The 24,165-nt window shown below is 42.1% G+C and overlaps 1 protein-coding gene across 2 annotated transcripts in view; it reads right to left on the minus strand.

Moving 5' to 3' along the window:
- Positions 1 to 265: 265 nt before the first annotated feature.
- LOC139210870 (protein bicaudal C homolog 1-like) overlaps positions 266 to 24,165 on the minus strand; it is a 53,090-nt gene continuing 29,190 nt past the window's right edge. The window contains exons 4-21 of one of the 2 annotated variants that reach the window (XM_070841058.1): positions 23,293 to 23,372; positions 22,235 to 22,393; positions 20,619 to 20,672; positions 16,313 to 16,495; positions 14,422 to 14,673; positions 12,735 to 12,866; positions 10,264 to 10,462; positions 8,277 to 8,438; positions 7,400 to 7,587; positions 7,145 to 7,286; positions 5,512 to 5,665; positions 4,841 to 5,000; positions 4,454 to 4,493; positions 3,873 to 4,027; positions 3,563 to 3,653; positions 2,812 to 2,975; positions 2,027 to 2,126; positions 266 to 562 (exon numbers count right to left, since the gene is read on the minus strand). In XM_070841058.1, coding sequence (XP_070697159.1) covers positions 435 to 562; positions 2,027 to 2,126; positions 2,812 to 2,975; positions 3,563 to 3,653; positions 3,873 to 4,027; positions 4,454 to 4,493; positions 4,841 to 5,000; positions 5,512 to 5,665; positions 7,145 to 7,286; positions 7,400 to 7,587; positions 8,277 to 8,438; positions 10,264 to 10,462; positions 12,735 to 12,866; positions 14,422 to 14,673; positions 16,313 to 16,495; positions 20,619 to 20,672; positions 22,235 to 22,393; positions 23,293 to 23,372 — 2,543 coding nt within the window. In that variant the 3' untranslated portion in view covers positions 266 to 434. Of the gene's footprint in view, positions 563 to 2,026; positions 2,127 to 2,811; positions 2,976 to 3,490; positions 3,654 to 3,872; positions 4,028 to 4,453; positions 4,494 to 4,840; positions 5,001 to 5,511; positions 5,666 to 7,144; positions 7,287 to 7,399; positions 7,588 to 8,276; positions 8,439 to 10,263; positions 10,463 to 12,734; positions 12,867 to 14,421; positions 14,674 to 16,312; positions 16,496 to 20,618; positions 20,673 to 22,234; positions 22,394 to 23,292; positions 23,373 to 24,165 lie in introns of both variants that reach the window. The other variant, XM_070841057.1, reaches the window with a different exon arrangement.

Below are 24,165 nucleotides of genomic sequence, written 5' to 3' on the forward strand. Positions count from 1 at the left end.
ATACTACAGCATAATACAAATGCAGGTAGTATCAATGTGTAAAATGATTGTACTAATCATTCTGCCTGCTCCCTTGAACAAAAAGTGGACAGAAATACTGGACAGTACCCTTCATCAGAACCATAACAACAACCTTCATATATAAATGCTCCAGAGACCCTTAATGGCTCTATAAGGAGTGAACACTGAACCTCATGTATCTGAGACATCCCTTTTTTCTTGTTGGCACTTCAGGTAAAACTATGGCTTTTTTTTTTTAATATATATACTTATACTATATGGCAACAACATCATTTTGAACAGTCTTAGTTCAGCTGAAGCTGAAAGAGGGTAAACAACCATTGAAATCTGGGCTGTCGAGGCACAGAAATATACTGGAGGCAGGAGGTCTCCATCATGGACGGCTGTGGGAAGGCCTGGAGGTCCGGAGGCACCTACCATCGCCCGCTGATGCTGGCCATGTCTGCGTGAAACTGACGGGATAGGCGGCCGCTTGCTCCCCCTTCCAGGAAGGAGGACCTGATGGGTGGCTCAAATAGCTTCCTTCGATTCTTGTTTAGTTCTGTGTGGAAAAAAAAAAAAAGAAGAAGAGCGTCACGAAACATCAGTGGTAGCAAAGGTGATACAAACATGGTTTTTAATGTGGACTGTTGCTCCTTGTGTTGCTTTGAGGGATTAAATAAATCAAAGTAAAGAAAATAAACACAACCAAGGACCATGTTAATGTTTCTTTTTAGCCTCCATTGATCAACAATGACAAGAAAATTGGATTGAAATCACTACAGGATTGCTCAGATCAACAAAAGTCCTCTTTGTGTCTGGTTTTATACAGCTACTTGGACAAAACGCTTTCATAAAAATGTCAGGAGCTCACTCCGAGTTATTCATATGATAGCCACGTTCTGTCGCTGCCAGCATAAACCTTCAGTTTGATTACTGGAGACAGGCAGCTTGCTCTAGCAGCTCTTTTTACTGGCAGACTGGCAGGAAGTTAAAACCTAGTTTGCCTTGACTGGCATTCTATCTTTTTATAACCAGAGGCAAAAATATAGAAAGACAAAGAGACAGACATGCATGTTCCTGTTTTGGAGACCCAGAGTCCGTCAGCAGAGATGAAATTTGACCTGTACTTGGCTGAGGCGTCAGGCAGCAAAACCAATTCTGGCCTTGGATCGTTATGCTTCCTTAATAATCAGAGCACTGGCCTCGCCATTTCCTCTTACTGCTCTCACTGTCAACTCTGGCTCATAGGTTTCTGAACTTTTACAGGATATCCATGGGAGGAAGCTTGTGATCCCAACACGAGCACGATTAACTTATGCCGCCTGACAATGCCAACTATTACAGTGTCCCAAACATGACTTCAATAATGAAGTGTGACACCCACAATAATCACATTAGATCCAGTGCAACAACAGGACAGAGTCTGCATCAGCATCAGGGAGGCAGCTGGAGAAACTGGAGAAACACCAACACACTCATGTGAGAAAAATGTGCTTTAATCCCATTTACTCCTGCGGGTGCAAATTACTGCAACATGCTTTTTTTTTTAAATATGTATTTACAAGATAAATTAGTTTCAACAGTATGGTCTTGAACTTCTCTAGTGGTCTGCCAATAATATGGGCCACCTATAGCTTTCAAATGCAGTAGTTGGCATTGGAGATGACCCCTGCCAGCTGGCACACACTGCTGGCCCTCTGCACAGCTGGGCTCCACTCAGGCTTTTTGCAGCGACACACAAAATAGGAAACATTAATGAAATGCATCGGCCACTTTGTGCAAACTGCCGTCAGCGGGAGCGAGCTGGCAGGACGAGGCTCCAGCTGGTATCAGCGATCATCAACACAGAAAAGGACCAACTTGAGACAGAGATGGTCACATGTGGGTATCGCTGTACTGAATCTCCACTTGTGTTCATTTTGCTGGAAAATTAATAAAAGAGAATGGAAGGGATGTTTGGGGGTGGGGGTGGGGTGGTATAAAAAATAAAATGTAATAAACACATGCTCTTCCTTATTTGTACCTGAGATGGCAAGCAGCATTTTCCTGCGGGCTCCAAAGGTGGTGATGCCCAGTTCCTTCAGGTCCTGGTCTGTTAGGGTCAGGAATGTCTGGAGGTCAATCTGGAAGCAGCAACAAGTCAGTTTAAAACACTATAGCCACACTTCTTCAGCATCTTCTAATAGGACCAACCATAAACGACATGACTAAAACATGTTGCATCCTTTGTCACCCATGATTAAAAATACTATAATGGCACCTTTTTTTTTTTGTTACTTAAGGAATCTTTTTAATATGAGAATTGAGGACGTTAAAGTAGCGCGAGTTCAGTAGCACAATGTGCTTCAGAAGCAAGAAGGAGAGTAAATAAAGTGTACAAATATTGTAGTAATATTTTTTCCAAACATCATCTGCAATGCTTTGTGCTAACAAGCATGGTAACAGGCTCATAATGAGCATGCTAACATACTGATGTTTAGCAGGTATTATGCACCAGGTTGACAATCTTAGTTTAGCATGTTAGCATGCTAATATTTGCTAAAAGAAAGTACAGCTGAGGTTGATGACAGTGCTATTATTATTGCTGTGGTCATAAAGTATTGGACAAATTAAAAATTTCACTTTGTAATTGTATTAGAGGAAAAGTTAAGCGGTCACCAAAGTCATAACAATTCGTTCGTTACTTTTCAGACACTAAAAAGTAGAATATCTTTATGCTTTTGGAAAATATCAGAGCCTGTCTTCAGACCAACAATCCCACAGTTTAAACCGTAATACGAGCAGGAGTGGGTTCACATTCTACACTACCTCTTGTTGCTGGAAGACGTCGGTGTACTTCCCCAAACCCAGCTTGCTGAACAGCTCAGGCAGGTCTGAGCCTTTCAGAGAGGAGTTCAGGCTGCAGCCGTTGCTGCCAGTTACAGAAGAGATGCAATCCATGTAGTTGCTGCTGCTGAGGTAATGCTCTGCAGCTGTCCGTCATGGATTACAGCATAAATGAACAAAACAAAAACAAAAAAAAATTAGCATAAGTGGGCACATCATTTTTAATCAGTCACTAAATTTAGAAATGTATGAATGTCAGGAAACTAAATTTTGTGTGAAAAATTTAAATTGAGATCAAAATGGCTCCCGAAATTTTAAAACAAGTTAACTTTTGAGTAGATGGCGTCTTATGAGGTTAAACGTCATCTGTTCTCTACAGTGTTTAAATTGGGGGGATTTTTTTTAAGCTTATTAAACACAAAATGAAAAAAATGACCTTTTCACCTTAATCTATTAAGCCCTCCTGTGAAATTTCACCGTCAATGTCAAATGTAATAACATACTGTTACTTATTGCCGAGAGACATCTCTCTAACAAGTCATGTACTGGTGCATTGTTGTTGTCCTTGGGACGTGCACAGTTTGCCAATGCAATGCTCAAAAATGAACCAGCGCTGGCTTGTCCTTGTAGCATAGATACAATAAAAATATGCTTAACTGACCAGATTTGTTCTGCTTCCTCTTTGGGCTGCTGACAGCGGAGGGGAACTCGGCGTGACTCGGCAGGCCGTTACCTGTGCCGTTCCTTTCTCGCCAGTTGTCAGAGTCGCTGCCGTTCCCAATGCCTTCCCGGCTGCTGGATCGAGACAAGGACAGCGGGGATCCCTGAGAAAGAAAGCAATGACAATAGAAACATTAAACATGGAGCTGTGAATGTCACCTAAATTCAGAGTCAATACATTGCATCTCAATATAGCATATAAAAACATACCTACCATTGTATATGGTAAGACAAAAATAATGTTGTATAATACACAGATTATGGCAGTAAATGCCAAAGAGGGTGAGTTTATTGATCAAACAGTGAGACTTTGTATGACTGACCTCGTAGGTGGTGCTCATGCTGGGCTTGTATGAAACATGGTTGGCTCTCCGCAGCTCCTTGATGGTCTCGGCTGGCATGGACTTTGAGAAGCCGAGACCGCTCCAAGTGTTGGTAGGCGTCCGCACCTCAGTCACCACAGGCTTCTTTAACATAGCTGTGTGAATACAGACATGCTCTCACACAGCACACACACAACTATACAGAGATCACGCCAAATAACATTTCTTGGAAGGAGGTGCAACCTACCTTTATACAATTACTTCTTCTATGCCTTGAATGTTACATTAACGGTAGATAAAACTACTTACAAGTACAACGTTATCCACTTGTTGTAGCACTTAATGTTTAATGGCAGCAGCGTAACATTAAATGAAAGATTTTACATGTTATGCAGACTCAATTGCAGTTTTTCCATAGGTCCTCTTTAAAAAATACTTCAGGGGACACATTATTTTTGATAGACTTACACACAGTTGTGACCTTTAGCCTTGTGAGAAGACAGACTGCCACATAACCTAATGTATCGGCTACATCCAGACACTACTAATGACACAGTAGTATTTGACAAGAAACAACTTACCTTTGGTTGCCAACAGCTTTTTCTGTTCATAGTCAAATGCCTGAAAAGACAGCAGATATATCTGGTAATTGCACAAGATTGTACTTGAAATCTGGTATTTGCACAAGATATATATATTTGTTATATTGTATACTAGTCTTATGTTATATTATTCTATTTCAGATTGTGCGTATTTTATATTTTTCATATATTTTTTCCTTTTTTACTATTGTTTTGTGCCTTAAGCGTTGGTTGTCTTATGGTGGCTGTTCGTTGTCTTGTGTGTATTGCTGCCGTAACAAGGCAATTTCCTGTGAAGGATAATTAAAGGAACTATTCTATTCTATGCATTTATTACTGAATACCCCTAAATGTGCAGTGTGTGTGTGTGTGTGTGTGTGTGTGTACCTGCATGTTGGCGAAGGATGTCTGTGGTGCCAGTCTGATCCTCTCCCTCTCGTTCTGCTGTGCAGCTCTCTCAGCAGCCCGCTCACTACCGGGCGCCCTCTTATCCGCCACTGGACTGTCTGACGAGCTGGACTCGGCGTCCGAGAGGAGACAGTCAGAACTGTTGGGATTACACAGAAATAAAGTATGCTGAGAGAAGAGAATCTGCCCTAAAAAAAGTGAGGAAAAAGTACAGAGCCACAAGGCTTTGCATTACCTTTCATCTCATCATTTTCCTCACATATTCACTGAGGCTGTTAATGTTTCCTACTCATGCAGTTTGACTGCGTACAAGCTTTTATTATTAAGAAACAGTTTGTTCTTCTAATAACTACGCTGTCCAGAGTGAGCGTGTGTAACACAGCCCATATGGCTTACTTGAACTCCTAAATCTCCACATGGGACAAAATAACATCTCTGTCACTTTGTGTTATGTTATGTCCAATTTTTAAGAATTAAATCTGTATGCTTGGATTTGATTCCACTGAGAGTAATTTCATCCAGTTTCTGTGACTATCACTTTGTCCATGTGTGAAGGACGACTGCCAAATAGCATGAGCTGTAAATGATCTCAGAGGGGATGCTAAACGGTAACAAGATTAGCTGTTAATGATCTCTAGATTCAAACATACTGTAGATGGGAGTTCTTGGTGCCCTGCAGGAGCTCCACAGCCTGTCGTTTCCCTGACGACGTCTTACATGAAGCCAGCATCTGTTTCAGCTCGCTCCCATTGGCTGAGTGAGAGGGGCTTCTGGGCATGCCCACTTCCACAAATGTGTCGGAGCCTGAAGGAAATAAACACACGCATCTTTTGAGTTTACATCTGTCTTCTGTGCAGAAAATAAACAACATTGTGAAAACCATAGCTGAAATACTTCAAGTTTCATCTTGTTTTTACAATTTCTGCCATGCACAGTGTGTTCTCAGCAGTGCCTGGGCCACTCAGTGTACAGTAGTGCGTTGAGCTTGGTGGGCATATGTATGTATGTGCTCAAGCATTAAATTGTGACAAGTCTCAGTTGGATCCAAGGTTAATTAAAAACACAGCAGCAGTAATTATAGTGGTTTTCCCCTGCTTCTCTACTTTCAGCCAGACAGGAAGCCACTCGGTGTAACAGGATGTGTGTATATGAGTATATGCATGTGTATAATCAAGAATATCTGAATGTGCAGGGTTTACTGTAAAGCGTAAAATAATATGATGTCAGTCAATCTAATGAAGCTCTCTGGGGTTATATGTTTGAACAATCCCCCTGCACTCCCTCATTCCACAACACTCGAGTCAAGTCGGACTGGGCGAGCCAGTCCAAACATTCTGGGACACGGGAGGAGGTACGGGAGGGAGAGGAAACCTTACTGGGATGCACCACATCGGGGGAGGACCAGCTCAGAAAACAGCGGGGGAAAACCTAGACGCGTGAGAGTGAAAGTTTGAGGGGAAAACCGCAAGTGTAAAACACAGCGGAAATGAGGGCCTTTCTGAACTGCTCGGAGACCAGCAGTTAATCCGTCTCTGTTCCAACACAATAAATGTAGTCCAAGGGAGTATGAGGTTATGAGGACAGTATAGAGGAATAGAAAGAAGTCCATTCTAGGCATTTTCCTCAAAGTGGGTTTAAGGGTTACATAAATCTCAAGTGGAAGATCTTAAATTGGACATTTATGTTAAATATGTGAGGCTGCGGGTCCAGCAGCGTCGAAACAGCTCAAAAATTTTGTATACCCATGGTTACAATCACACATAAATCACAAGATGTGAAGAAGTGTGTCTTAAATATAGGCTAGACTCAAATAAGGCTAGGCTCAATTAATTTCTTATGTAAGATGGACATAAAAACTATTTCATTAGTAAGATAGGGGGGATGTGATTAGCAGAAGTTATGAAATGCAGGTGCATTTTATCAGCCTCTGCATTCTTCATGGCTGAATAGGGTTAGGTTTGTCTATACAACATCGGATGTCTCCATACACACGTTTTACATGATTTCCAGTCAGAAATTTCAGCCTGCAACATCAGTAGATGACCTGATATATGTCATGCTAATCCTTGGCTATGTGGCCAGTTGCTCTGTAAGAACAGATAATATCACAAGCCTCCTCTTATCTTTCTGAAAACTGATACAAAAAATGTTACTTTTTACTATAAAAAAGCAACAATACTGTAGTGTAGCTACTGAAAATGCACCAACAACATATAAGGACATTTTGCATTAGTGGTATGCCAGTCTGGCTGAATTTCTTTGTAAGTAACTAAAGAGGAATACCTTCATCTGGGCTGGACTTGCTGGACAGCGGTTCTGATGGATTGTGTCCGCTGGCCTCCTGGACCGAGTCACATGGAGCTGGACTCAAAACAGTTTCTGCAAGTGATGCAGTTGCTATCCTCCCATAGACTGAACCAGGATGCTTTACATGGATCCACACACATACAGAGCAAAACAAGTTCAAGACAATGGAAAATGTATTAAATAAAAAAGTCGAAGTGAACTGACAGTAATACAGAATTTAAATGGGCCAACCTTGACGTGTCCATTTAGAGCGCAGGGGCCTTTGGTGCAGTCAGGAACCCCGTTGGGCTGCTTGTCAATGGGGGCGAGGCCAGGCGGAGGGGACGGTGTGCTCTGTGTGTAACCCTGCACACCTGACAGCAGGATGCTACTCAGGGTGGCCTGGGTGGCAGGGTGCAGCATCAGCTGAGATGAAAAACCTGAAAGAATAAGTGGCGAAGAATGTTGTACATGTATGTACATTTAGTAGTTTATAAAAGGACAATTATGTGTACAGTTATCCTGAAGAGCAGTAGATTTCTTTCTGTCTATATATCCAACCATTTCTTCAAAATAGTGACACATTGACAAATATAATATTCAAATAACAAAAAAACATTTACGAGTTCAGTATTTCCACCTTAAAGTAAGATAAAAATCAAGCAGTTAAAGGAGTATTCCACCAATATAGCATTGCTGTCCTATAACATTGACAGACAGGCTCACACTAGACAGTTAAAAGATTATAAAAATAAATGCAGTTGACCAGAGATATTGTCTTTTATTCCATACATTCTTCTTCCTTGTGGAAACCTGGTATCTACAGTACATTACCCACAATCCAACATGTGACAATGATCACTTGAGGGAATTTATCAGATTTCATGCAAACCCTCCTGGAGCCACTAAAGGCTTTCTTCAACTTTTTCATGTATGTGGTAACACTCCCTTAGACCTGTAAAGTAATGGTAATGGTAAAATCGGGGGCCCTTTAACTTGACCGTTAGAAGTTAGCCTACAGGTCGCTGGGTTTTTCTCTGATGTACTTTGTAAAACTATATGCAAATCTATATTAGAGATTAAGAGCTACATGCGGTACAACAAACGAGGCACCGGCCAATATACCAACCTTGGGTGTTTGTCAGTGAACTGGGCCAGATGGACGGGGAGGCTGTGGGGGTGCTGGGGCTCGGGGTCTGCAGGGGGTTCATGGAGGAGTTTAAGCTGTTGAGGACAGCGTTTGGGGCAGTAGAGTTGGTGAGGGAGTGGGGCGCTGTCGCACCCAGGAAACCTGAGGAGAGCAGAAGGGACAGGGGGAAAGAAAGGAGATGAATAGATTAGCGGTGGTCCTGTCAAAGCACGGAGCCATTTTTCAAACTAATCACATGTTACACTAAGGCTCTCAAAAATAATCTTGGTCTTCTAGCTATTTAACTGGAATTCCATCAAACTGTCATGAACCAGAAAGCAAATGAGCGGAAGAATTTCTTAAATTTCTACAAGGTCGTGGATACAAAAGTACATATCTAGTGTGTCCTCATACCCAATAAAACCATGTTATTGAGAGGACCAACAATATGGTGCTTGGTGTCTTAACCCAAACACAGTGTATGAAAACAGAAAGAAGCAGGTCTGTGGCTTTAACAAGGGGCTAGTTTGGCTCCAGGAATAAGGCCAGGGATTCTTCTGGCAGACTGGCCTGTAATCTGAGGATGAGAAGCATGTAGCAATTACTAAAGGCCAGGATGTGGCCGTCCACAGCTTCACCCCCGGGCCCCTGGGTTTAAACGAGACAACAAGAACCCATTCCTACTGTAGTGGGATTTCAGGGCACATTGTTTTTTTTTAATTTTATTGTGCCCAGTTTTTCATGTAATTTTTCTCCATCTCCTTTGGTGAAGACACAAGGACATAAAATGAATTGGTTATTTGAAAAAAATGTCAACATACATTCTCATTAAAAAAAGACAAAACATGTAAAAGAAATCTACAACTGCAACTAATTATCAACAAATAGAAACCTAATATCAATACTCACCTACCCCTAATGCTGAATACACTATACAATATATACATACAAATAAGCAAAACATATCATTAATATTATAAACTTGACAACAGTTTAATGTTCTTCTTCTTCCATTATTCCTCTTCTTTCAAGTGTGGAAAGAAAATGTCATATATATTTAAACTTATAATACAGATACCCTGTGATGGATCGATTGCCGGCATGTGCTTATAGCCAGGAGCTACATCCTGTCTGCTTTTTTTTATCTGGCATTGATGAATTACTTCCAACTGCACATATTTTAAGTTTGAACCCAAAAAACCTGTATCATATAAAAGCAAAAGGAAGATCACTGGTGCTGAATAATCATCCTATAACAGTACTACAGTCAATTAAAAGTCACCCTTGGAAACAAACAAAAAAAAACCCTGACATCTGTTCCAAGTCGAACTCTGTGCCTTCATGTTGAGGTCAGCGCTGCAGAAAAACAAACTCCTACGCGAATAGAACCGTTCATCATCCTATGATTCATAAGCTCACGATACTTCCAGAGTAGTTCAACTAAATTCGTATTGTGGTTATTTTCTGATGGTTGGCTGATCAAAGATTTGTGCATGAGGGACTCATTTCTTGGCATTACATTCATGCCATCATGGTGAGCGCTAGTACTGCAGATGACAAAACACACTCCTACTGGAAAGCACATGCAGAGATGGTGGTGCCATGACTCGCTGGCTGTGATTCATGTGGATGTTGAGAGGGTATTTGTATCAGATTTTAAAAATCACTTGCACTCAGTGATTCAGTTAACCAGGCGGTAACAGACGTTGAGGAAATCTGGCTCAGATATATGTTCAAATCATGTGTTGCTGGGAGAGAATACTCCCTACGCAGAGTGTGTGACTGGTACAGACATGAATGACATTGATGTATGAGGACATTAGTTCCTCTGCAAAGACATTTCTTCTCTAATGCATTTCATGCCAGGAAAAGGAGGGTCACTTCTTATCTTTCCGCTGGAATTCATCTTGTCCCCCATCATGGAAAAAGTAAAAGAATAAAACTAACACAAGCAGCACTTTCTCAACGTGTTGGACAGTGTCATTACCCAGATTGCTCAGCCCCAGGCCAGCTGAGGCCAGGATGTCCAGGCCGACGGGGCAGATGAGGGACGGGCCGTTGGTGACGGGATTCAACGCCACAGAGGGTGAGGATGACGACACCCCGTTGCTCTCCAGACCCAAGAGGAATTTTCGAGCTTCATACATGTTCACTGCATTCCTCTCCACGCTCTTGACTATCACAGACTGAGAGATCGAGGGAGAAAGAAGAGATGATGAGACACCAGGAAAGGACAGGAGGGATGGACAAGGAAATAAGAGGAAAAAGAGAAGGAAGGAGGAAAGTGAAGGTGAGAGGCGAAAGAGAAAGGGGGAAAACGGCATGAGCCAGAGGCAGAAGTAGACAGGCGGGGGAGGAGCAGGGGATAGATAGGGTAGGGAATGTTGGCAACAGAGATAGGGAGTGAAAGGGAGGATGAGGGGGAGACAAACAAAGGGGAGGAAGGAAGCGGGAATTAAGGGTAGATTAGAAGGATAAACATTAAGGCAGTGTGGGAGCGAGGAGACATGGGAGCAAAGTTTAAGAAAATGAGTTTTTTAATCAATTGCCTAACATCCACATCATTGATACGAGTGGAGAGAATATGAGGCAATAATAATTACTCAATGAGTAATATACTAAATCAACAATAAAGAATTATAAACAGGAAATATTTTAGACGAGTGAAAGAAACTTTTATATTTTCAACATCAGCAGAAACCCGACCCTTCATAAACATCACATAAAAATGAACGTGAGCACAAATCATGTCCAGGGTCCTTGTGTTTTTGCCAAACTTGAGCTTTTGAAAAATATATTCCAATCACGATCAGTCTCTCCGACACACACTCACACACACTCTCTCCTTTATGGTTCTGCCAAAGTGCCGGGAGCACAGAGGCTATGGCACGCATTTGGAAGAGCCTTTTGGATTACTGCTGTCACCTCGTTAAAATGTTTAAGTGAAGGGTTCTTAAGAGGATCTGGGCTGGGTCCGTGTTTACACTGGCACCTCCAAACCAGTCCCCACAAGCCTGTCTGGTTTGGGCATTGAGCCCGGCCTCAGGGTGGGACGTGGGCACCTCGAAAAGACAGTCTGGGCCAAGTGGTGAAATACGATTAGGAATATTATGTGTTGTAGAACAGTAGACCACGAGTAACAGAGGTTGGCTTTGAATGTAACACAGGTGCATCACAGTTACTGTAAGAGGCTGCAAACCACAATATAACATGGAAACAACCAACATATTTAATCTAATACAGGCTTGATTTACTAAAAAGGTGAATGGGCGCACCTCAAATTTAATGCCTGATTTACTAAAAACACACGCAAATCAAGCCACTTATTTCTTAGTTGCAATAGCTGAGGCAAAATGAAAAGATCTTGTGTTCCCTTTTTCATGGGAAACATGCATGGCAAACTGTGTGCAGAGGGGAGGATAGACTGAGACTCCCCACTGTGGCAGATGTGGATTTGCCAAAACTCTTCTTAACACTGGTATGGCATAATTCCCCTCAGTATATAGTTCCAGTTTTTCCTTCTAAATTAAATCAAATAGTGTTGAAATGTGACATGGCACTCTGTAACTTATTTCAACGTCATGCTGGGACATTTGATTGAGAGCTATTCTCAAATGGAACAGTGGCTTATTTGTTTCTCGTAGTCGTCTTTTTTTCCCCCTCTGGCTGCCACAGCGGCGATGTTTTTTTTTTCCCAGGGTGAAAAGTTAGGATACGTTTCCTTTTAAACTGCAAGATTTATTGGAGGCTTGGGTTTATCGGATGGGCTGATTCGTTTCACTGATCTCATCCATTCAATGCTTTAACATTGCCCCTTAAGATGGACATTAACTCTGCCAAATCAAGGCGTCTGTTCCAAATGCAAAATGCACAGTACATAGACGACTCCATCAGAGTCTGTTTTTTCTATACACATAATTTTTAATGCTTAGTAAGTCTGATTCAGTATGCACATGTCACAGAAACCACCTTACATTAGAGGGCAATTAAACATCACGAAGAGCCTGTAGCCATGCTAGAGGTGATATGCACTAAATACATACAAAGCACAGTTGAAGTTGATGGGAATGACTTCAATTATGTAGCCATTAACTACATAATTCTATCAATACTAGTGTTTTTGTGTGCATTTTCTAGTTGAGTTCTGTCTAATCTAAAAACAAGCATGGTAATCAATCTTGGGCTATATATTCTTTGGTACTTGGCATTGGTGCTATACTCTTGTGTCCATAGAAATAAACATGAAATAAATAAATACATGAAAAGTCAGGATGCATCCCCAGGGGAACATCAATGCCTGTATCAAATTTCAACTAAACAGTTGTTGAGACATTTCAGTCTGAATCAAAGTGGCTGGCTGACCGAGCAACATTGCCATTGCTTGAGACATAGCAGTAGCGTGGCTAAAAATCCACTGAAAACGTCCCATGCTGTGTGAGTGTAAGCCTGGTGTCATACCTTGCTGGGCTGTTTTGGCTTTGGTTTGATGCTGATGAAGACATCCAGCTGCTCCATTAGTGCTGTGATACACTGGGGCTCCACCTCAATGTCCTCTTTAATGTCAAACATTAATACCAGAGGCAAGCAACCCTGTGGAGCAAAAACAACATAAAAGTATATCAGCAATACTGTTTTCTTAGTTCAGCTGTGGACTAATATCTTTCAGAGCCCGGCTAGTATACAGTAACACATTTGTGTTCTTATTTTATAGGTTATTTCTCATAACAGTGGTAAATTTTCCTTTATACCGTACCATTTAAAGAAGTACATGTTAGAAGTACACCATACCAATAAATACAAGATCCACTGCTGGATTCATCCCACACAGAGTTTGGGAAATTCCGCCAAGAGCAATCTGTTTTGCATGATCACCACCACAAGCGCCACAGACATCTATATTTTGGGCCGAGTGCTGGACAGCACTCATACTGTGAGTGGGTGTAATTAGCAGCAGAGTATAGGGCCAGACTGGCTCTGACAGGACCAGAGATTGGAGCTGTAATCTACAGTCTGGCTGGAAGAGGCCAAATCACATAGTACTACTGAGAACAGGACTCTTCTCCCCCTCCTGTACATCCCCTCTTGACTTCTAGTTTCAGAGCGACTAACCTACTCCTCTTTATCCCCTATTCTTCCTTCTCAACCTCCTCTCCAATCCCCTGCTTTCTATGCTTCTCTCCCCACAAACCCTTCTCTCATAAATCAACTGTATTTTTTTCGCTTTCTCACTAAGACAGACAGTGAGAGACTCCTTCTTGTGTGTCCAGACTAAGAGAAAGTCATGTGTAGTCCCTGCAACAACTTTGGCATTTGCTAAATGTCTTTGGGGCCAAATGGGAGACCGCAGACAAAGAGAAGGCAGCTCTGGCAGAATTACTGCCCCACAACTTTGGATCTACAAACAGAAAGCCAAAGCTGTTTACGGATGAGATGTCTTATATGCACCAACTCAGCAGAAGCTTTTAGCCAACGGTAATTAAACAGCCATCACTTTTACACATTTTTGAAACAGACATCTGATTATATTCCTAAGTAATTCAGATAAGGGTAGCCTCAGTGGTCATTGGCAACCTGACAAGAATGCCCACAGAGCATTTTCAACAAACAGAGATTTAAGTGTGAGGCGCTTCCTCCTGTAATGGCGCTGACCTCTGAATTACAGAGAAGGCTGAAATTTAAATCCACCAAAATCTACTATATATGCAAGCCAAACCATTACCATTAACACCAATAAGGATAATCTGTATACAGACAGGGCATCAAGAACTCAAGCCAAGCTGATGCAAATGCGTGTGTTCATTTCACATGCAGGTATGTGGCAACTATAAATCACGCAGGCCGACCTTGAGTCAGCAACAGATTGTTGTATAACCGGACATTTCAGCAGCACGAGAAGAGCCAAGCAAATCTCTCCCAAGGCTATTCAAACCCCCAGAGGCAATCATGGCTTACTCCCTAAACCTGATCTCAAAGCCCTCGCATTATTCAAACATACCATGATGATGTTAGTGAAATAATGTTGTCCATTATAGCTACGACACAGCATGTGGAATCTGTAATTTATACCGCCATCTCTTCAGCACAAAAACAAAGCTTAACAGTTTGAACCAGTGGTTGTCAGACAAAATGCACACAAGGTACCCACCATGAGGTACTGCCGTGCCAGGCAGACAGATTCAATGGTGCCCTGAATGTAGACTGTGGATTTCTTCTGGGGGCCGTTGGGGTCGGGGAAGTGGATCTGTGCTCCTGTTCTCTGGGTAATGTGCTTGATGTTGCTGCCATTGCGGCCCTTCATGAAGAGGTGGTGCTGGGGTGCGATATCCAGGTGGGTGGTGACTGAGATGGTGCTTGCCAGGCTACCAGCCAGGTGCTCCAACAGCAGAGCTGTGCCCCTCTGTGGAAACAGGAGGTCACAAGATTAAATACATGAACAAATAAAGATTTTAATATTTTAGCAAGAATAAGAGTGAGAGGCCACAATTATTTCAAAATTGCTGTAAGTTTTCTGTCTTTCGTCTAATCAGTCGATCTTTTCAGCATTATTGCCAACATTTATTTTGCAGTAGAGTCATGTTGCCCATTTCCCAGAGAAAACACCAGTGTTTTCTATACAACCAGTTGCAACTGTTGCATTTTCCGTTGAATCTACTTGGAAGTTGAACAGTGTCATTCCTCACGGTTGCTGCTATGCATCTGCAAGCCATGACTTGGCCTAGTGAAGTAAGTCATTTCCAGTGTGCAATGGGAATTCTCACACTGCGGCCAGCAGAGCACAACAATCCACAGTGGTTTTGGCAATCCTCGAAGGTGTTCCAAGGGTCTTGCACCACCACATAACATAGCACACATATTCCTCTAATCTTCAAGCCTTCATCTGGCATACTTCCCAATCCTGACTGACCCTTCAGACCTACCACACACTCAGGGGCCGTGCTTCTGCATTTATATGTATGCACTTATTGACTATAAACCGAACAAAAGAATGTGCAAAGTGGCTCCATGTTGTTCTGTAGGTTCTGTAGTGGGTTGACAGGTATGACACAGTAGAGATGGGAAGATGGGCCTTGGCAAGCCTTAAATAGCCACATCGCATGTATGAAATAAAGAAGCTGCAGAATGGAAACATAGTAAGAAGGTCCAAAATCAATAAAAATTCAACTTAGGACACTTCTGGACTTGCTGGCACAGTAGTGGGGCAGTGTCTCCCTCCTTGTGGAGAGCTGACCCAGCGGCCGTCCAGCTAATGCGACCAGACATCTCTCAGCACTCTCCTGCCCCTGTGGTGCTGACAGTAATGAGGCAGCTTATATGAGAAAAGTGAGGAATGCTGACAGTGTTGGGTGGGCTTTTACACAGGGTAGCTCTGGAAACCTTTTTTCGGTCTGTGGCTCGCCATGCAAACGGGTGGAGAAAAGTGAGGGTATCAATTCAAGTATTGTTACACCGAAATGACTGACAAGGAGCGCGCAGGTCAGGGTTCTGTTAGTTGCTCAAGTATTCTTCACTGGACACACACTGGTCGTTGGGAGGTTGAACCTATGACCTTTATGATTAGTCTCTTCATAATTTCAAGGGAAAATACAAACTCAAACTTAATTTACTGTATAGCATTGCTGTTGATGCAATCAGTGCAGTATTAGTAACAAAAATCATCTTCTCTGAAATGGCATTAATTATAGTTATATGTCATCATTTGACTGAGTTGGTTATTTAGTACTGAAGCTGCAGGCTTATATGGCATTTAGTATAGCACTGAAACAAGTATTCAATAGTCACAAAACTAAATGACAACAATGTTGACTTGATTCATTACTTGTTTAAGTCATTTATTAAGCAAACCTGCATTAACTGCATCCAGCCTATAAAATGTGGAGATTTGCTGCTTTTCTTTATTTCATATGTTTGGAAATTAAATGTCTTTGGGTTTTAGACAAGATTTCCCTTTAAGCTGTGGGATATTGTAATGGGTAGAAAACATTAATCATCCCATTCACTCAAATATCCAACACCACCACCCAGTTGACCCTCCTAACCTTCACGGCGTTGGCATTATTCTGCGATCCACGAACCACACCGGTGGCCCTGTAGAGACGAGTCGGGGGCTTGAAGGAGACTGTGAGGTTGTAGGTCTGCGAGATGTGCTGCACGGTGGGGGAGCTGGGGTCAGACTGCATGATGGCGGGAAGCTCAAAAGACAGCACAAGAGGGAGCAGCTCCTGAAATACGGAGGGACAGAAGGAGAGAAGAAGGAAAAGAAAGTGACATGACAGTGTCAGAATCACCATAATCCTATGAACACAGTGTTACTGACACATAATGATGGCTGCTAAAACACTGCAGTTATGTAAAGTTCGATAGCTTATCATTACGCTGCCACTGCTGCTGTGAGAAAATGGGGAACTAAAATATATTGAACCACATTTCTAAACTAAATCACAACAGGCGCTGGCTTACATGACATTGTGCTGCCATTCAGGCTGATTAAGACCATTTGGACACCAGTAAAAACCAAAGAAAAAGGCTGAGTTCTGTGTAGATTTATATGAACTGACGCAGAGACATAACAACCATTCCTTTAGCAGAAGGTGGCAAAACTTGGCGTGTAAATCTGTCAACTTGAATAAATCCAGAGAAGTGAATCAAAATGAGGTCAGCAGTGCCGGCAAAAAAAAAAAAAAGACACCCTTTGTTGCATGCTATAGTGTAGTGTGGTTGAATCATTTGGGAGAGTGATTTGAACATTATGGCTACACAGTCGTTCAAACTATGGTTTAAAAATTCTGCAAAGCGCCAGTGGTCTATGGTCCGTTCATTCTCATACATCAACTTCAAGCTGTTGAATCAAACCACAGGAGCAACATCAGCTCTCGTCATTTGTACCAAAACATCATTTGAACGAAACGGACGCAGACAGGAAGGCCTTGCTTCATGCGTACGCATACTTATGCATGCATGGAAGACAAATCACAGAGGCACACACCCATACACTGACAAACCAAAGGGAATGTACATATACACCCTCACAAACAGGAGAATGAATACACACTCCATCTCTCTCTCCGTCCCTCTCTCGCTCACACACACACACACACACACACGCACACACACACAGTGTTATCCAAACACTGACTCTTGGGCAAAGCGCCATTATGGTTTTGGCTGCCAGTGAAGGGCAAGCAGCATGAATTGCTCTGACCAAAGAAATGCATCCCTGATCAGTCCCATATGCGCTTGGCCTTACATTTATATCACGTTTCAGCACTCGCTCTCAGAGGGCTCGAGAAATTTAGGTCAGCACTGAGGGAAATGCAAGAGAGGACAAGCAGAGCAGCGGCAGTTGGGCGCTGAATGAAGAATGGACTGATTTTAATGGTGGAGCTGACCTCAGCTTTTTTCAAAAAAGTCTACCTGGCAGATATGAGTTTCACATGTATTCAGTCTGAGAGCACTGTTAAAAAGCCTCAGTTCTCCTGACATAAGGGTGAGAGATGAAGAAAAATGAAAATATCTTTGAGGTACAGCAACTGGCCAGACCTTTCATCACCTGCCTGTCAGCTCCAACTCTGAATGCTCCTAGAAACCCCCCCCAGGAATCCATCACCTAAACAACTGACTTGTTACAGACTCAAACAGATCTCCACCCAAGAGGGCCTCAGGAATTCAGTAGTCCTTACAAGTCCACTGTAGTACGTCTGAATGTTAAAGGACATTACGTTCATCGCTAACACAGTTCAGGGAGAAGGCACAACCCAGCCACTTGGTTTCAGGGGAGACAGGGGGAGGATGTGGTCTAAAGGCCACCCAGGACTGAAACACACCGAAAACTGCATCCAGTAATGCAGTGGCATCCTCAACAGTAGGGGGTCAAGAAACTGGAATAAACTATTTCAGTGTGGCGCCTTCTAAATCTAAAGGATCTAAAGGAACAATTAAAAGGAAGGATTTTTTTTTAATTTCTTGAGAGTTAGATGAGAAGATCGATACCACTCCTTAAATGTGGAACTGGATCCTGGGGACAATAATCTTAAGTTAGCAGCTGCTTCAAACGACACTTGTCTATTTTTACGTTAATATTTTATGCAAAATTAAACCGACATGGTATAACTTTTAATTACTGATCTTTAAAAATGCTGGTAGATGGTATTTTAGCCTTTGGACAAACTCAGGGTGGATTGCAGGTCATCATGCTAAGTTCAGCAAGCCATTTCCTACCATCTGCTTCATATTGAACGGACAAAAATGAGAGCCATATCAATCTTCTCAATTAATTGCAAGAAAGCAAATGAGTGCATTTTCCAAAGTGCTGAACTATTCCCTTAAATAAAAACTGCTTGTACACTATACCAAAATTAATTTAACATACAAACTTAGTCACTAATGAAGCATGCAGATTACAAAAAAAACAACAGCTTTGCATTACACTCACTCTGGACAAGGTACTATGTATTTGTTGACCAATTGCTGTGCATATATTCTATTAGTGCAGAAATACATTGCACAATATGACTGAGTGATGAAAACTTTGGTTTATAAAAGAGCATTTCCTAGGTGCAGTACTGATAAAGTGGAAAAAATGCAACAATGAGATAAAAAGAAAATCTCTCCTATAGCCTCCCATTTCTTGCTGTATTTGAGGAAATTGCCTCCAGGTTAAGTGATATAGCTCATATTTAATTAAAGCTCTGTGTGAAAGAACTGTCTAGCAGAGAGTATTGAGTGTTTTGTGGAACAGCATGCTAAGAATTTGGTTATCAAGGAATGAGGTGAGTATCAAGGTCTGATTCCATCAAGAAAAGTCAAGTAGACTGAGAGGGAAACCTGTCCTTTGATCCACCCTCGTCATCCGCTGACTGTGTGTTCTTTGAAGGTCAGAACAATCTTTGAGGTTCTCTACAGCTTATATTATAAATCCCTTTGTACGACACTACTATGGTTTTGTTTGATTATTCTTTTCTTTCCACCCATAGCAAAAAAAGTAGATGAACTGCGTTGCGGCTTGCTTCTTATGAAAACAACCATTAAGTACGAACAAGTATGTGTGTGCATACATGCTGACATTTGCCAATGCACACTGCACAAATGTCTGTCTCTCCCTCTGTCTTCACTCATGCACACACAGCCTTGTTGGTTTTGGTCAGTCCATAGTAGAGGAACGTATTGTTCACTGTAAGTGACTGCTGCTGTGCTGAAATACAGCAAAAGTTCAGCAATGTAGCACTTCACACGAGCACAGAGGTCCTCCGCCAACAGAGCTGAGGCTGGAGGTCAGTCAGACTGAAACTGAAGATGGAGAGGAGGCTAGGAAATAGGCTGGAGATAGGCCTGCCAAAGTGGCTGGGACTCATGCTTGTATTTTACAATTGTTCTAGGGAAGTGGTCTGGGAATAGGTTAGGAATGGTGCTTGTGGCTTGGAGGAAGTGCTGAAACTGTGCCTGGAGTGCACAATTACCTACTGTAACCCTGGAGCTCTTCCATTGGTAGAATAAGGTAGGGAATTCTGATGTTGTGTTTAATGAGGGAGTAAGTGTTTTAAGTGAAGCACATGAGAGCCAATATATAAAGCACAACAGGATTTCACACTAAGAGATGAGTTAGTTGGGCTAGTTTATGAGTGAGCACAGATGGATTGGACTGGGCAGCAATCGCACCAAAATTTACTGAGCAAAATTTACTTGAATGTTATGGCTACAAGCAGGGCGGACAGGGAATAGTGTTGGAAGCGTTGTAAACATAAACTGCAAGTGCTGGCGTGGCTAGGAGGCTGACAACAGCAGTCCACAAATGTGTTAATTATACAGGGTTTCATTTTAATGCTTTCCCACAATTAATCTCTGTCACTGTCCTTGCACTCACTACAGCCAAGCATTTTCCCTCCTTCTCTGCTGCTTATATTGCCTTGCAATTATACAACTAAAGTACAAACAATCAATATTTGGTCAATCCTACCTCCTCTCTCAAAGATGTACGACATGTAAGACTTGCGATTTCACGTGTCAAAGTTCATTCTGAGTGAACTCAAATGAGTCTCACCCTGTTCCTCAAACAAAAAAAAAAATGGTACCATAATCTGTAAAACTAATCCACATGCCTGCTAACAAGTTCAACAGGGTCATGCGTGCAAACTGAGGTAGAGGCTTTGATACTTTTTTCCCCTACTGTAAAAAATGGTCAGTACTGAAATCAATAGAAACTGTCAGAAATTTAAGCCGACCACAGTCGCTGGGCTCCATAAAAGGTCAGAACTACAAACTTACAAGCCTGCAGGGAATGAGTGTTTGATATTAACATTTTTGGGTGGAGTATCCCTTTAAGACAAATGTGGCCGAGTTCCAACTTACCCTTATTTTTACTCGAGCTGCCTCCACGCCTCCTGGCTGCCCTGCGATGGACACCTGTTCACAATAAAAAGTAACATGTAAATCAGTTCTACACAATCCAAGACAAACACTGGTTCAGATCATTGCATAGCGTTACTTGATTTCAATGCAAGCAAAATTAAGAACAAACACAATGAAAACAGAAAAAGTTTAAAGGCCTCATCCTCTAAACTGAAACCTTTTGTGGCATATTTCCTGATAAAGTTTTATATTTTTGAACCACATCATTAAAGCTCCCATGAATCTGACATTGTGATTAGAATAATGTCCTCCACAATTAAACTAATTGACCTTTTCACATAACCGCCAAGATGTGAAGCCAGTTTCCATAGAAATGAAGAAGGTGATAAATAGTCACATTAGATCTCTCCTCTCTTATTCTTTCTCCTGTTTCTCTCCCTCTCCACTGCTCACCACTGTGGTGCAACCAAGAACTGATCCATAAAGTTACTGCACCAGAACAAATAAAAACCTGCTTTTGGGATTCGTTATTTGAAAAACAGACAATCAAGCAAACTTAAAGCAGGTCTGTGTGGTTCATCCCCCCCCCCCCCCTTACTTCCACACACATACGTAGAACATCACGGTGCTGTAATCAGCAACTATGTCTTCCAAAACAGAAACCATTTTTTAGCTTCATGATTGCAAACGTCTAGCCTGCTGAAGTGTGCTTCAACACTATCCTCAATCCTACCAGCCCCAGTGAGAATGAAAGGTAAGTAGCCACTTCACTGATTTTCATGTTTCTCTATACTTGATTATCAAAGCCACTACATTTTTTCCAATGCATTGTATCTCAGACAGTAAGGTTTTAAACCCAGCTTTTGAAGAGAGAGCTTAAGTGGTCTTGGGCCTAGAAGGAGCCTCTTGCTTCTTACCAGCCTTTACTTGTGTCACTTGTGTACTCTGTGTCATCAGAATAAGATGGGAGGGGGATGAACAGATATCAGGCACTATCAAATGTTTGGTCTACTGTAGGTATATCATACTATGCAAAATCCACAGAGATAAGGTTGAAATCAGCGGAATATACCTTTAAAAGTAAATGAACATGTCTGCACTTTCATATGCAGGTGCACTGTAGAACACCTGGCAAAGATAAATATCTAATGCCGTGCCTGAACTCCTCTTACTACATTTTAATGGTCATTACAGCAGGATCCTACTGCGCTTATAGTGAGTCCAGCCAAAACACAGTAGCTTCCTCTGGGTTGGCCAATCAAAACAGCCAACTGGACCAACTCGCTGCAACCTGTCCAGTTCGAGATCCCGTGACAGATAGTAAATGGACGGGAAGGCTGCATACACGGATACAAAAATATTTTGAACCTTAAAGCTAACAACCTTGAAGCTACTACTGAGGAAAATAAATTGCGGAGGGATGACGGTAGTAAATACTCAAGGCGGGTGAATGCAATACACTTACAAATAATCAATGTAGTGGTTCGAAAGATTGAAGCACAATTTGGTGAGGCAAACTCTTTGATCATCCAGCAATAAACAGCTCAGTGCAGCCATGTATCTATCATGTCTCAGTGAGACGGCACAGTGTAAATCTGTGTTGTAGCCACACAAACCTGGTTGCTTTTCTCTGCCTGGTTGTTCCTATTAGAATCTGGGAAATGGATGTGGCACCCCGTCTCCTCCATCACCCTCTTGATGTTGTTACCACCTTTGCCAATAACGTGGGAGTGCTCTGTGTGGGAAACGTCCATCTTCAGAGTTACCCTGTTGCTCTAATAAGCAGAAAAAGAGTGTGTGTTGGGGTGAAATGATGATTGATAACACTTGAAATACCTCAGTGAGTGGAGCATGATACTAAAAAAAAAAAAAAGGTGCTTGTTATTATATTGTATCGAAAGGGGCCTTTATAACAAAGATGACAAAAAATTGACAGAATGTCTGAAGCTTTAGTATCATCCACTGCATTTATAGGAAGTTACACTGTCAAAAATATTGCTCTAGTTCACCAAACCCCAAGTGATTGGTGAGTAAAGAGGCCAGAAAAAAAACAAGACAACTCTGATTCTCACCTTGCTCCTCTGATTATAAATACTGCTTCACTGAAAGGCCAGTGCAGCATCTGTCCCTTTCACACCTGATTAGTCCACCAAAACTTAAAATGTCCCCTATTTTAAACACGTTCACATGCAGTAGTCGTTTAGAACAACAAAATGTGTAGTGCATTAAAAAAAAAAAAAGAAAAAACAACTGTTGTGTCCGCTGGGTTAAAATGGCCTTTTCATGACAAAGACCATATGAAATGCCATAAGTCAATCAATGTGTTGCTCTTTTGTGTGTGGCTGTTCAAAGTGCATGGATGATTGCTTGCCCCCAGGGGGTGCTACAGTGCAATCTGCTACGTGATTTCTTGTGTTGCCGTGGCAACGAAGTCTGCATGCAGACACTGCAATCCGCGACAAGCTCGGGATGTGCGTATCTGGTGAGATTAGTGCCAAGTTATACCACGCTGCTGCGTGCAATCTGTCACTTGGACAGCAGGAGAGCGGAGGTGAAATATATTCGGTCCAAGAAAGGGGACACCAAGAAAAGGTGAGGAAGAGAGACAGGGAGGACATAACACACGTAAACATCTTAAAGTCTATCTTCAATGGGAGAAAGGTGTTAACTGTACCTTTGTGTCAAGGACAGACATAATTCGGTCTTTGGCTTCCCTCACATTCTCCCTCTTTCCACACACCTTGATGTGTGGATCTGCAGGGGGAAAAAAGAAAAAGAGAAACGTTAAAAGTGGGAGAGAGGAGAGCAGGTCTTTAATGTGTGTGCATGTTCAGTAATGTGAGAGTGTGAGTCAGTGCTGATAAAGGGCAGAGATAGAAAGTGAGAGTGGGACACAAGTTAAACCCATTTAATTAAACATGACACAGCAGTCTGCATTTGTCAACAAATTACAGCGTGTCGGAGAAAAGCTCCGCAACAGTAATTGCTGCTTTGATATCTGCCGACTCTTGTTGAAGCCGGCAAGCAACCACACCGCGTGGGGAGGGGTCGGAGGGGGGGGCAGCTCAGTGGAATCATATTCAGGCAATCCAGCTGAAGATAATTGTTCGGCTACAATTTAGCCTCAATAGAACACAGACAGTCATGTGATGCTTATCACCTCATTTTCCTGAATTTCATTCTGTCATTCAGTATCAGGAAAAATACACAATCATTTATTTTTCAGCATCTTTCTCAAAGACCTGACATGATTCAGCGTGTCTATGTGTGCCCTTTATCAGCTGTCAGACACAGAAGCAGTGATGTCTCCTCAAGAAATGACTAGAGTCTGCCTTTGGCAGAAAATGCAACATCCTTACAATTTTTGTGTAAATACACTCAGAGGGCACACAGAAAGTCGTGCAAATAAAAGGTCCTAATAGCTTGAGTAAGCTGTGCTTTCACGGACGACCTCAGCGTCCAAATACTCCAGTTAAAATAACCAAACACTGCAAAACTAAAACATTCAGAGCTAATGCTTATGTCTGCATAGTGTTGGGTAGGCCTA

This window comes from Pempheris klunzingeri, chromosome 12, assembly GCF_042242105.1.
Source record: "Pempheris klunzingeri isolate RE-2024b chromosome 12, fPemKlu1.hap1, whole genome shotgun sequence".
NCBI classification, from domain to species: Eukaryota; Metazoa; Chordata; class Actinopteri; order Acropomatiformes; family Pempheridae; genus Pempheris; species Pempheris klunzingeri.